Below are 14545 nucleotides of genomic sequence, written 5' to 3'. Positions count from 1 at the left end.
TCGTATTAAGTTTTTAGCTAATTTTATTTTCTGTTTTTGTAGAAAATTTGCAGCATATTCATTCAGAAATATCCAGTTCAATGTAAGTATAAAGTTCTTACTTCCTGAACTTGTCAAATATTTGAGGCAACTGCTCCTTTTGCACCTTAATTTAACTTCCAGTTGTGGCTGAGGCCTGTCAGCCTCTCATCTCTAGTCTGACACTGCCCCCAGACCCCAGCTGATCAGATCCCGTGGATGCCCTGTGTTGATGTTGTGCTGTCTGCTGGGTATTGTTGTCCACAGATGTGTAAAGGATGATGAGGGCAAATAACTGGACTTGTACAGCAAAGCTGACAGTTCTTTAATTGGACATTACTCAAGGCCAAAACTCATACTTCTTGTTGTGCTTGATCTTAAGAGACTCTCAAATGCACTCCCTGCTGGGCTTCAAATTTTTTTGAATCAATAATTAATGGTCAAAGTTATTTATTCATGTGTATCTTCGCCAATTACGCAGCGTCTAATTAACAATTTCAATAATTGATATTTATTTCAGAAAGGGTTCAGTATCTTGGGCTGATGAAAAATGCATGAGCAGGGATGTGGACTGGGCTGTGTTTTTTGTTCTGAGAGAGCTTGATGCTCGGGGCTAATACCAGGCCACTTTGACTCCAGCTCTTTGAGTTGGCACTGGCCCTGTGATGTGGATCTAATATGGGCATCTTTCATGGACCCAACACGCTTACTCTGAACCATGTGATCTCATAAAGACTCCTACATGCCCATCCTCAGATACCCTTTTCTCTGCTCTTTAATATTGAACTTCAAAGAACAAGCTTCTGTTTCCTTGATAATTTTTCTTTGTGTATGTGGAATGACAGTATCTCTGCAAACTGTAGAAACTCTTGGTCTTACTAGGACCTCATGGGTTACACGTCTACATCTAACTCTGTGGCCTGATGAAACCAAAGTTAAATCACCATAATAAAGAGAAAAATATTCTTTAGATTTATGAAAAGCCATATCCCCCTGATCTTTTTACAGTGACAGCTGTAGCAGTCAATAGAAAATTAACAAAGGCTCCCTTTAGTTGACTTTCATCAAGTTTTCGTTTATTGTGATTCCAGTAGGACAGGAGTTTAGGGACCAGCAGGGAAAACCATTTTGCTATGGGACGACCAGAGCAAAAGAAAGATCATGACTATATACTATGCACATTGCCTGAGCATGAGTTGGAACTCTACCCAGCAATGCAAAGCACCCTAACAAAGCCAGAGCCCAACAAGAGACATACAAAACTCCAATCATTAAAATGTAGATTTCAGGCTTAGACGACACAGTTGAGACATCTCTGGGACAGGGCAGGCGTAAGGAGAACATGAGGGTGGAAAGCTTTACAGTGGGGCTAAAAAAGCAAAGATCAGTTGGCTTCAGTGACACGTCTCAGGGATCCAATAGTAGGGGTGGTGCTTCCCCACTCACTGTGCCTTCTGTATTCTCCAGGGCGCAAGAAGTATTGGCGTCCCCTGTAATTTGGGTGTTCATGGAGAATCCAGTAGCCTTCCATAACGTTGACAGAGGAGATGTCGCGAGTGTGGAAACGCTCGTTTAGATCTGGACAGTCATCCATGAGCTCTAGATTCTGGCCGCCAAAGTCAGAACGCTCAAAGATCTTCATCCTGTAGTTTCCGTTGTACTGTGGAATGCAAAGAAGGTAGATGACTTTACAGAACTTGTCCACATTCAATATCCTAATCTCTATCTCTTGTCTGTGGTTTGTTTTCAGGTCAAGCAAAAGCATGTTTTAAATAGCCACAGGTACTGGCACCTAGCAGTGAAAACAGCAGGGCTAGGCTTGAGAACTGACTGATTCTGAACTGGCTCTTCTATAGAAGAAAATTTGAGAACAATAGTGCAAACAGGTTAGAGACTTAGGCAAGACTCACAGGAGGCACCATACGGCAGGAGCGGATGCAGTCATTGAAGCCCGCCCAGCGCTGGTAGTCAGGATACTCGCCCTTGTGCAGCATGTACTGGTAGCCGCCATAATTAGGCTTCTCATAGGCCACCCAACAACCACTCTCCACTTTTATCGAGTTACAGCGACTGAAGTGGTTTTGCATCTCGGGACAGTCACTACTGCACTCATAGTGACGACCTTGGAAATTCTTGTCTTCGTAGAAGATAATCTGTACATGATGGGTGGATAGACATCATAGCCAAGACAAGAGAGACTTTAACACAGCAGAGGCCCAGACACTTGAACAGTAATAACTCAGAATTCTCACCGTATATAGCAGGCTCATGGATCTTGCAAAGAAATACCGTAAGTAGAGAGTTTTGGTAGAGTTAACCATAAAATTATGCCAACAAATGTATGAAAGACTTCTTTAAAAGGGGGGAAATTGCTGATTTTCTCTTAAGAGACCATTCATCCAGGTTTTTTTTAAATAACTTGACCAAAAAACTGTCAGTTATGCTCTTTTGTTGTATGTCTTTAATTGTATTCATTGACATTATTACAGCAAGTCTTTACAATTTCAAGAATTGTACAACTCTGCATATGACAACAGTATAGTTAAGTCCTTTGCTGACAAAAATTGAAGCTTTTCAGCTTTTTATGAAACAGAAATTCAGTTTGAGTTCTTCATTTAGCATTTCTAGGACAATTAACAAGCAAATTTGTGTTTCTTTTGCCATATAGATTTAAACTGCATGCTTACCTTGCCCATTGTAACTCTGTAAAGCTCAGACCAGACCAGATGCCAGGCTGTACCAGACCTCTTTATAGACCCCGCTGGGATCAGGCCTTTGAAAAAGTCAAACAAAGCTTCGTCGTGTCAGCACAGCCAGCTCTATAGACTGCACAACACTATAGAGCTGGTAAGCTGCCACAGCCTCTTTGTTTCAAAGCTCTCGCTTGTCTATGGAAAGTACTGTACAACTGCACTTTCTAATAGGGCGACAATAAGAGTTGCAACATCTGCCTTTATTGGCATGAATGCCAGAAACCTAGATGCAGACTGAGATTTAACAGTGCAGATGGTTTGGTTTATCTTGATAGGTATTAGACAGTGACAGAAATCATTAAGCAGGCTTATATCAGATGAAGATTAGAATACAAAGAGCAGGAAGCAGATTTTATACCTCAAACCCAGTTTGCATGTTGGATTGGTTCAAATAAACTCACAACATACATTTTTTTGGTAATCATGTATTTAATCTTCATTTGAGATGCGCAGACGTGAAGATTACAGAGTGAGAGTCCTCATCCTCCTGAATGAGCCCACCATGGGGTTTTGGCAGCCCCAATCACCGCAGGCCCTGTACTCTCCGGGGCGCAGGATATACTGACGTCCCCTGTAGTTTGGGTGCTCGTAGAGGATCCAGAAACCCTCCAAGACGTTGCAAGAGTAAATATCAGAGAAGTGGAAACGCTCGCTCACATTGGGGCAGTCATCCACAAACTCCATTGTGTTTCCCAACAAGTCAGGCCGGTTGTAGATCTTCATCTTGTAGGATCCTCTGTACTACATTTGACAGAAATAAGACAATTACTATCTGTGAGTATGGGCCCTAGAGAGTACTTCGGATCTCTTTAACTTTGACTTCAGTAGAGTTTATTTTTTAGTCTTTCCAAGATAGACAAATTTAGATTTCTTTCCCACCCTAACCTAAACTGCCAGAATCACTCAGTGTACCTAACAGAATTAGAATGAAGGCACCAAATCTTATGGGGAGTGTATCAAAACCCTTTTAAAGCCTAACTGGGTCTCCTTGTGGGCCTTAAAACAGACTTTTCATTCTATGACCTGCCTGAGCATCTGTAAATGACATCAAAAGGCCAGTGACTGACATCCATTTCTAAAGCAGCATTTGAAGTACAAGGTGAGTGATGTGGGGGTGGGGTGACTACAAATCCTTTCCGTCTTTTTGATTGACTTACGGGGGAGAACATCTGGCAGGAGCGCACACAGTTGTTGAAGCCCATCCAGGTTTGGGGGTCGGGGTACTCGCCAGGGCCAATGATGTACTGGTAGCCCGAGTAGTTGGGCTTCTCGTAGGCCACCCAGTGACCGCCGCTGACACGGATGGAGTTGCAGCAGCTGAAATGCTTGTAGGTGTCCATGCAGTCGCTGCTGCACTCCCAGTGGCGGCCCTGGAAGTTGCGGCCTTCATAGAAAATTATCTAGAGGAGGAGAGACATGCAGGTTAATGTTGAGTATATACATTTGTAAGTTGCAATACTTTTGAATGGACTGTAGGGGACACTGCTCTCCCTTGTCATAAGTCCTTCAGTGCACAAGCTTATCCAGTCTTCTGCTATATGATGTGCAGGGCTTGACAGGTGGAATTCAAGGCAATTGCAACAATTCTTTATGTAAGTTTGTCCAATCTAAATTTACTGTCATTCTTAAGAAGGCAGAAATAGTTGCTATGATAGCAACAGTTTCATTAAAATCAATTAATTCTCCTCTTTTTGATGCCAATATGTGGATTTGCAGCAGATAGTTTCTCTTTTTTTGTTTTCTCTGATCTTTTTGTTTCCTGAAACATCTCCAAACTACCATTTCTGTATAGCCTTTTTGTCAAAGTTGCATTACAATCAAGCTCATACCTTTCCCATGGTCACTGGGCTGGGGGATGTTTAGCGCACCGTAGCCGGGCCACACTTCCAGGTCCTTTTATACTCCCCCACATGACGATGAGGCCTCTGACACGTCAGGGACCACTACTCTTTACATTTTCAGATCCCCCTTTGTCCGCTGGGCCTGCGAGAACTTATCTCCTGTCTGCTAGAGTTTACCTATAGAATTGGAACCCTCCCCTTCCAACAACAAACAAGTGCTATTCTGTGTTTGTGTGACCCTTGTTCCGCCATGACCTTGTGATGCAGCCCTTTTGAAAAGCCAGACAAAGGCCCTTTAGGTATATGGCCCCCCTCACAACAAAGCCTTTAAATTGTACACTGAGTTGGGACATTTTTAGAGAGCGCTCTTTAAGCGCGGGCACATCAGGGTTAAAAATTGCTATACTTCCTACTCAGTCTGCCGACATTTGATTGATGCTTTCTTTGCGTGCACGGGTCAAAATGTAAGTTCTGCTCTGTGCTTGTAAGAGGAAAGTGGTTTTGATAGTGTGGACTGAGTCAAGCCTTTGCGTTGATGTAATCTACAGTGATTTGTTGTTTTTTTCAGCTTCCATGGCCTGCAGTGGTGCTCTGAAGCCTGACGGACTGCTATGTTTGCAGATGAACAAACAGAACTGCTTAGTGAGTGTTGTGATATAAAAGTAAGGGTTTGGGGCATCTGTATGTTTGAGTCTTTGTATAAAACGATAGATGTAGTGACTTGAGTCTCTGGCTTGTAAGCGTAGCCAGGAGCTGAAGGGGAAAAGGCCAGAAAATATTGCCGCCATATATTGTGTTCCCAAAGCCCGGCTTATGCCAGAAAGGTCAGTCTCATCCTTTAGCTTTTCATCGGGATAAAGGACTCGTTCCCTCTTTAGACTTTGTGCGATTTTTGCAGCTTCATCTGCGTAAAAAGGCGAATGTTTTCACAAAGTACAATAGCCATTATGTTCTGGGGCAAAAAACACAGCTTCTGTGGTAGTATACCCACAGCTATATGACACTGTTTCAGTGTTAAGGAACAGCACTGATAAGCTTTTGCTTCTTTGATCATTCATTGACTTGAAACTCTCATAGGCTTCAATAGCTTTCATGTTTGAAGCTGCACTCTTTTCTATGACATAAGTAGATCACTGATATCCTTTCATCACAGTGTGCAGCGTAATTGTACCAGATTATCAGATGGGATGTTGGTTTGTTTTGTGACTTTTTTGAGTAAATGTTTACTCCAGGAGGAAAGGTTTTTTATTTTTTTTATCACAATGCATATGTTTCCCTCATATGATCATGAATGGATTAATGATTTCTTTCATCCTGCCTATTAAAATCTGTAAAATCTTTGTCTTGATACAAGAGGGCAGGTGAATGACAAGGAAATCATACTTTGGCTGGAAATCACTTGTTCGAGCTCTTTTTGATTCTGGAGCAAGCGTTTTCCTTCTCGTCGCCTTTGATCAGGCACCTCTGACCTTTGCATTGCATGTAACTGAGGTGCAATGCAGCGTCTAATCATTTTGAAAAAATACCACTGCCATTGTTCTCATTTTCATCACCGAAGAACATCAGCTAACCCTAACTCATTAGTCGGGACCTCAGCTCCCTCCATATCTCTGTGGCTTCCAGAGGGGAACCTTGTTTCACAGGCTCTCAAATGATCATCTTTAGCTGTGCTACAAGACATCTCCTCCCCACCCTGAAGGGAAAGTAACATCACAGAGGCCCTTGCCTGCTTTCTCAGTTCCCCCTGGAGGAGAAGAAAGCTACCCGCTGTGGAGCATTCTACTCTTCATCTCAGAATGATGGAAGAAAAGGAAAGGGAGAAGGGGAACAGAGTGGGGGGCTCCATTTGCAGCTCCATTGTGTCCGAGGATCTCATTGTGCAATCCATGTAAATCGCGTGGGAGATGACGACACCATTAGCCCGAAGAATGACTGTCAGTTGGGGACCTCTGTGATTGATGTGCACCCCATAGAGATAGGAGAAACTTTGACAGATAGCAACCCCAGCACTAGTTAACTTGCAACCTTTTTCATCTATCCAGCTTCCAAAAGAAAAACTCATTCGTGGAGCTCATACCTCATTAGAATGTGAATGTGCAATTCACTCAGTTGAACATATTTCAGGTCAGAGGAGACCTCTTTCAATTCAAAACAAATCATATTCTCTAATCCAAACCATGGGCTCTCTGACCCTGCTACATACAATAAGTCTCACCCCTAAAATGTTGTAGGGAGAGATAGGAGAGCAGCCGTGCTTGCAGTGCCTCCAATGTGCTCTTTTACTGAACAGTCATTACAAAAACACTGTCGTACCGAGGTGTAAACAAGGGGTCTATGTGAGTTTTGCTCCTGAGAACTGGCTAATCTGGTGCTGAAAATGCGGTATGATCGGAAAGCGCTCGCCAAAAAGCCTCCCACGCTGGGAGTAGAATGAGGACCTCTCTTTTGCTGAGAGATCATCCTCTCCATTCTTTCTGTCGGAAAATCTCCAGGCGTCCTCCCTCTCTTGTCACTGCCAGCGCGCAGGCTCTATCGGGATTGCCAGACGCAGGAGCCACTATGAGCCCGTGCCAGGGCCAGGATTTACCGCGATGCGTCTGATGTGCTCCATCTTTTTGCTGGGGGATAATTAAAAGAGGAAATGGTGTTGGAAGAACAGAGTGGAAAAAGCAGGAGGAGGGGGCTTGGACCGAGCAAATGGATGCAGCTGTCAATTATGTTGAGTTGTTGATATGTCGTTTGCTTTGTCGTCTTTGAGATTGTGTGTCGAACTGTTTCCCCATCAGGATTTAGTTTTAAAGTTTGTGGTAAATCTTCACTCCGTACACGTAATTAAAAAAATCGTTTAGGCTAATTAAGAAGTACTCTTTGCAATGAAATCACCGTAAAGATTTACTCAAAGTTTGATTCTGTGGCAGTTATGTAGGTGCAACTTCCAAACCAGTCTTTCTTTAACTTTGTGACTACTGTAAATCTCAGACATGCTGCGTTCATATCTTATCTCTTTATACTTTCAACATTTCAGTGAACTTTATCAGTGCTACAGTATTGCTTTCAATACAGTGCTTTCAGTATTGTTAGTTTTATGAATACCAGTAACAGTATCTACCTCTGAGACTACCTAAAATGCGGTATATTGGCGAAAATATCAGCCAGTACTAGTGTAGCCAGTGTAGTACTTTTATTCATGCTTCACACATAATACCAAAGTTCTACACAGTTTAGACAGTTCAAACATACTTAACTGTCATGTATTGAGTAGTGACCTAACAGGCCTGGGCAGTAGCAAAATGCTTACGTAAGCTAGGGAGACCATTCATCCCCAAGGCTTTTCCCATTTCTACGTTGTGTGTCCTGAGTCCTGACAAAAATCTCTAAATCTGTCCCATTTTCTAACATCTCTTGTCCCAGTATAGCCAATGGAAATACCAATAGCAATGCACCATGCCTGCAACACATCTGTATTTGTCTCTATATGCAGTTCTGTGCTTAGTTTTAGGCATGTAGGGTGCAAAGGATTCACCGCAGAGGCCAATTTGCCACAATGTGAGAGGGGGGAAGGGCGACCAGAGACAGAGTTGACATGTGTCGTGTAGTAGCCAAGGTCAAGCTCAACGGCATCTCTTCTATTGACCACCAGCAGGTTTTCATCCCTTGGGACATCCACAGCATGACCAGGTGCTTGTGACAACCCTACTACCTTCGGACAGTATCTTAGGCCATGCTTACTCACCACATCCACTTTTTACGCCACCCTAAAGCTGTGGACTTTGTTATGCTTTCAAAAGATTATTTTCCCATGCCCCATGTAATATGCAAGGACATCCAGAGCACAACTGGAGTTGTGTCAATCCTCCTTCCTGCCCAGTGGTGGCCTCAGGCAGGCTTATTCACCACTACACACCTTCTGCCAGCCTCGATTTTTGGCCCCAACATGCCTCAAAGTTCTGCACAGTTCTGCATGTTTTTGCAAAGATTGTTGCTGTTTAACCAATAGAAAAGCATAACTAAAGCACTGCATTCCACTGATTTGTCAGCACATGTGTCAATCAGTCTCAAAGTACTACATTTAGTGCATTACTTTTTAAAATCTTGATCAGTCACATTACGTATTGCCCCTTACATCTTACTAAGCCCGTTTAGTGTCTCCATGCAGCACGGTAAAGGATTAAGTCCGCTGATGCTCCTTAATGTCCCATTTTACTTAAAAAAAAACACTCAAAGACAACTTAGTGGACAAGTCAAAAGTCATATGCACCATGTGTTATGAAACATTTCTATTTTTACTGTCACCTTATTCCCTTTTTAACCCATAGCAAATGTATTTTTCAGATTCAAATTCATGTCATAATTTTTTTTCTTTCAAAATAGAGGTGTGTATCCAAATGGGAATTCAGTAACTACTTATTTCCTTTTCAATCCATAAAAAGTGCCTTTTTCCATAGTCAATTTTGTGTCATAATCTTTGCGCTATCTTAGTACCTGAATTTCTTTCAAAATAAAAGCAGGTCTGTCTTAAAACAAGAAACAATTACCCTTTGTTTCAGTAAAGGTTTTGATTGAAAAAGAGCGGAATTCAAAAATGTGACAACAAAGAAAATTACTCGCAATTAACTGCAGATATAATGGGATTAATTACAGTTGTGGACCAATCACTGATCCTTGGGGTGCTCCACTGGTAACCCTCCAGAATTACACTGCTGTCTATTTGCTATCAATTTCTGGCCAAGCTAAAGTATTCCCTCGTAACCCATCTGATAATTGTCTCTGATCCAATCTAGTGGTTCCCAGGGGGGTCGCAATACACTGAATGGGGTCTCTCCAAAAAAAAAAAAGAGCAATTTAAAATGATATAAAGTGGTATCTTCTATTCGTTATTATAAAATGTATTCTTAAAATGAGTTTCACTTAACACTGAAGCAGGGAGGGCCCTTGTTTGGGTCCAGCAGGGGGCTCCTTTCTTGCATGTCATCTCCCACTCTCCTATCTTTGTGTCTGACTCTATCCTCTCTCTTTCTCTTTAAATACAGGCATTAAAAATCTTATAAACAAAGGAAATGTCACCAATCAGTTCTTTTCCACCAGTATTATTATGCATGTTTTTTTTAGTTATGTCAGCATCAGAGGTGTATTAGCAGACACTGATGTCTAGGCAGTATCAGAAAGGAAAGATCTGTACAGGGCTGTCACCATTTTTTCTGCTGAATATTCCACATTTTCAACAGTACTCCCTTTTTGTCTCGTGTTCTGAAATAAAGTTGAACCAACAAGTAATTCTCAACATTGAATCTCCAGTTCATGATGGATTTTCTTCACGTCAGTCGAAGATGTCTTTCAGGAAACCTGGACCGCTCAAATCACTCAAGCATCTTCCTTTATTTGACTAAATCCATTTGAGATGCTTCACCATACAGCATGACCCAAACTCAGAGCAAAGCAGGACAACTCCTCCGTCTCTCCCCAGACGCACCGGGGGGAGTTATGGCTTCTTTTTGTTGCTCTCACTCCTCATCTCCACTCTCTGTTTTGACGTGGCGTGTCTCCCATGCCCCAAAGCTTTAAAGGTTTAAAGAGCAACTTCTCACCCTGTAATCCAGGTGCCTTTCAAACAAGTCACGCTGTTTACTGACACATGACAAAAAAGTTCAACCCCCCTCTCATCTCTCTGCTTACAACACTGTACCTCACCTCAGCGCCTGGTAGTCATTCCTCCAGAGCGCCCTGAACAAACAGAGCCTCGGCGAGAAAAGGGGCCCCTTGCCTTTCACCACTCGCTAAATTTGTAATCAGATGTGATGCTGTTGTTCACTTCTTCAAATTTGTCATCAAAGCAAATGTGTTCTGACAACAGCTAGTGACAAGTGCACCAGAGGAGAGGTGGAAAATCAGCTTTTTTTTCAACGCTGCATATCAATTATTGATCATGTCGCCCCCCCCTTCTTCAATCCCCCCTCCCCCGCTACCCCAGCAAGTAGACACCTTGTGATAATGAAATACATCAATTTAAAAAATAAATAATAAAGCGGGCCGGTTCCATTGTTGCAAAGCCTTAAGAGCTTGATTGACTGCCTGCACATTTTCCTCATTGGCAGTCAGGCACATCAAAGGCGGGTTCCTCTTATTGCCCAAGGCCACTTGCAATTTATTTAGAGGAGCAGTGCTGCTGTCCCAGCAGGTAACATTATTGGGCAGAGACACTCAGGATAATCAGAGCTTTGAGGTGCCTCTCAAATCCCACCTCTGCTGGCTCTGTCATGCATGTGCAAAAAAATACATGCATAGAATTTGCAAAAATCCCTCTTATTAGACGAAATCAACCACTGCAAATGTGGATATCAAGATCTTATCAGAGCCCTTAGATACTTAGATTTTTTATGTTATATATAATAATGCAAATTGTTTCTTTTGCTATATCATGCACAATAAATGAGCCTGATTTAATCATTCAAGGGGATAAACACATGCAAGAGAGAAAGCAATGTTACATTAAAGAGCAAGTCAAATTTTAACATGAAATATTTTGTTTGTAATATGCGACACCTTAATAGTGCTGCTTGGATCTCTGTGTTTCAAAGGCCTTTTTCTGTAAGCAACAAATAAAACCGAGCATGATAAAGGGACGCATATTTGGACTCACTCTTTTCCTTATGAGCTCCCAGTCTTTGATCACTTTCCTATAAGAGTCACTGAAAACAAACTATTCATTTATTTTACATTACACTTCTTCTAAAAGGCACATTTAAGATATTAAAATCCACGAGAGATCTAAAAGTGTCGTCGACAGCCTTTAAAACCAAACTAGTCAAAGAGAAAAAAAGATGTATTTCAGTTTTTTAAAATGAAGAAACACAATTTAGAAAATGCTGCAACAGTCTAGACTTAGTCCTCCAACATAAACCCTTTTTGAAAGGCTCAATCTGAAATAAAAGCGACGTATTTATGTAAATTAGTCTGATTGATGTCATTAGAAAGCAGTTTGATGGGACTCGAAAGATAAAACAGACTGGAGATATTATTTGAAATGTGATTTTCCTTTTGCAGCATTGGAAGAGAAAGTACAGAACTGCATCTTTTTGCCTGTGAAAAATAAATTTCACTGTTTTTTAATTATTGTATTTAGATTTTTTTTTTTTTTTTTTTTTTTTTTTTACTTAAGCAGGGAGGGCCCACTGAGACTCAGGTCTCTTTTCCAGGGCTGCCCTGCAGCAATACAATAAAAGGCAGAATAAGAAGAGCACATATAACACAGTCAGAATAATTAAAGGTAAATTTATAAGCACACATCCACTCTAGCAAACCCAAGCTCTGCTTAATAAGTTACGTTTTAAAGCAATCACTTTTTTTTACATATATCAGACACAGACTTTTTAAAGACGCTATATGATTCAAGACACGTCATGTGGAAAAGCAGCAACAACAAAAGCACTCTTGCCCTATTAAGTTCAGCTCTTTTAAAGCAGTGGTTCCCAACCTGGGGTCCCGGGACCCCTAGGGGGGGCACTAAAGATCTCAAAGGGGGCGCAGCCCTGTCTGCTCTGATGTTGTCAAACTTATATGTACATAACGGGGCCAAAACCTTGCAGCTCCAAAATCATCTATTTTCAGGTTATTTAAAAAAAAGAGTTGCATTTTTAAATCAGTTTAACACTTAATGGTCATAATAAGAATCTTTTTGACACTTTTATTACTTTAAAACCAGTTCAAACCCACTGACAATACGTAAAGGGTGATGAATAGAACTGATTTATGAACAAATATTGAAATATAACAATGGTGACACGAGGATACGCCTGCATTATATTCTTTTGAAGTCATGATTAGAAACATAATGCATGATGGCATATGAGGGCCGATAAAAAGATTTTTAAAAAATAAAAAAGCTCAGTTCATTTTTGAGTAAAAAAAACATAAAGTCACATTTTTGGGGGGATTTTTTATTTTTACATTTTGTGATTATAAAGTCATATATTTATAAGAAAAACTCAGAGTGTCAGGGTTGGAGAAGTCTTAAATTTTGACTTTAGAGAGTGAAAAAGAAATGTTTACCACTTTTAGAGTAAAAAAAGTGTTTTTTTTTCTTGTAAATTACAACTTTTTGAACTTGCAAAATTAAAGGTTTTTTCTTGAAAATTATCACATCCTCTTTATTATTAGTTTTTCCAGCATAGCACTAAAACACTGTTGAAATAATAGATAGTGTATACATAGATCATTTGTCAATAACAAGTGTATGTAGGCCTGCTATGTTGGGATTTTGAAAACAACTAAAACTTATTTGTAGTTTTTCTGAGTGGGTCTAAGGGGGCGTAGTTTTTCTGGTAGGGGGGCCCTAAGGAAAAAGGCTGGGATCCCTTGTTTTAAAGTGATCCAGTTATGATAATCTAGCATGGTTGAAATAATGAAAAGGACGTCCAAAATATAGTGGTAGCACTCTCCTTCTCCTTGTTTCTGCTTATACACTGAATTCTGAGATAAAATCTCTGCATTGCACTCATTCCCTAATTTGAGTCACATTTTCTGCCACTTATCTCCTTAGTTCTTTGTATTTTTTTCTGACATGATCTCCCTTTTATTCTTTATGTCTTGGTAGGTAACCTGACTTCCAGCATGGCTTTTTTGCTGTGTGTGATTTAAACTCCTCAGTATTAAGCAGACTGGTCTGGGTTTCCATCTATAGATGGGGTCTGTAAGGGCACAAGAGGCTGAAGATTGTGTGACTCCCCTGCTTTGATTTAAATCTAATAAAAATGTCCATGAGTAAAAATACAAAATATGAAGCCTAGAACAGAGTGTTCAAAGTTGGCGTCCCAGCCTCCTGAGGAGTCACCAGAGTGGACGAGAGGGTTCATGGCACTTGGAGAGAACAGGGAGGAAATGGGACAAAAAATATGAATATACTAAACTAGAAACAGGCAGCTTTGGTTACTGAGAGGGCTACATTATTTTTATTCTCACTGCCAGAGGAGAAAACTTTTACAAATTGTGGGATATTCTCAATTTAACAAGTATGATCACTTTTAATTTAACAGTATAGCTTTCATCATACAAATGAAATAGTAATGCTTATTTCAATGAGCTTAGCACTGAATTTAAGCCAATTTACACAGTTTTATAATGCAATGAACATAAACGTTACTGGTTATTTTAGTCTACTTTACTAAAAACGAATGCTTTTTATGATGCATGTAAAAGATTTTTACTGCAACAGTAAAAGCCAGCTGTATCTCTGTTAGCCAGGAATCAAATGTAATTAAAGAAATGTTTCTATTTTTTATGTTTTCAAGGCAGATTTTTATCATGTTTTCCTCATTTTACGATATCTTGATATTTGTAATTAATTTGAAGGCTGCTAGGACGAGGGCCACACATGGCCCCTGGGCCACCAGTTGCCCACCACTGTACTTAGCTAATAACAATTACAACATTGCAATGTGTAGTTTATCTTTTTAGATGTTTTTAAAGAATTTATACCAAAATCTTTGTTCTTTTCTTATGCCAGTCAGTCAATCGAAAAGTTACACATTTCTAAGAAACATATTGAACATATTGAATATATAACAAGAGAGAAAAATGTCTCAAAATGTATTTATTTATTTATTTATTATTACTGTTGATAAATAAATAAATAATTTAACACACAGGAGAAAATTAATGAAGGTTATTAATTGTTAATTAAACAGGGAAATGTCACAAAAAATCTCAGTTTGATTTTTGATGTTTGTCATTGTAATGTCCAAAGATTTCAAGGCATTTTGCAGTCCAATTGGACAATGCCCACCCCCACCCCCACCCCCCTTATACACTGGAAAATCTCCTTTATAAGGCAGATCTAACCGAGACAGCAACACAGGAAGTTCAAACATAAGACAAACACTCACCATAACAATCATCAGAAACTCAGCAGTATACCATGCATAGACTGGTTAAATGTTC

At 40.4% G+C, this 14545-nt stretch overlaps 2 protein-coding genes across 2 annotated transcripts; both read right to left on the bottom strand.

The window, feature by feature from the left end:
• Window positions 1-1402: 1402 nt before the first annotated feature.
• Window positions 1403-2714, bottom strand: crygmx (crystallin, gamma MX). Its single transcript, XM_041815821.1, has 3 exons — window positions 2706-2714; window positions 1929-2171; window positions 1403-1678 (listed from the first exon to the last, which is right to left on the bottom strand). The coding sequence occupies exons 1-3, from the start codon at window positions 2712-2714 to the stop codon at window positions 1403-1405; spliced, it is 528 nt and encodes a 175-aa protein (XP_041671755.1).
• Window positions 2715-3233: 519 nt separating this feature from the next.
• crygmxl2 (crystallin, gamma MX, like 2) lies at window positions 3234-4609 on the bottom strand. Its single transcript, XM_041816012.1, has 3 exons — window positions 4601-4609; window positions 3929-4171; window positions 3234-3512 (listed from the first exon to the last, which is right to left on the bottom strand). The coding sequence occupies exons 1-3, from the start codon at window positions 4607-4609 to the stop codon at window positions 3234-3236; spliced, it is 531 nt and encodes a 176-aa protein (XP_041671946.1).
• Window positions 4610-14545: the final 9936 nt, after the last annotated feature.

This window comes from Cheilinus undulatus, linkage group 20, assembly GCF_018320785.1.
Source record: "Cheilinus undulatus linkage group 20, ASM1832078v1, whole genome shotgun sequence".
Classification (NCBI taxonomy): Eukaryota; Metazoa; Chordata; class Actinopteri; order Labriformes; family Labridae; genus Cheilinus; species Cheilinus undulatus.
This window is presented reverse-complemented; position numbering and strand designations above follow the sequence as displayed.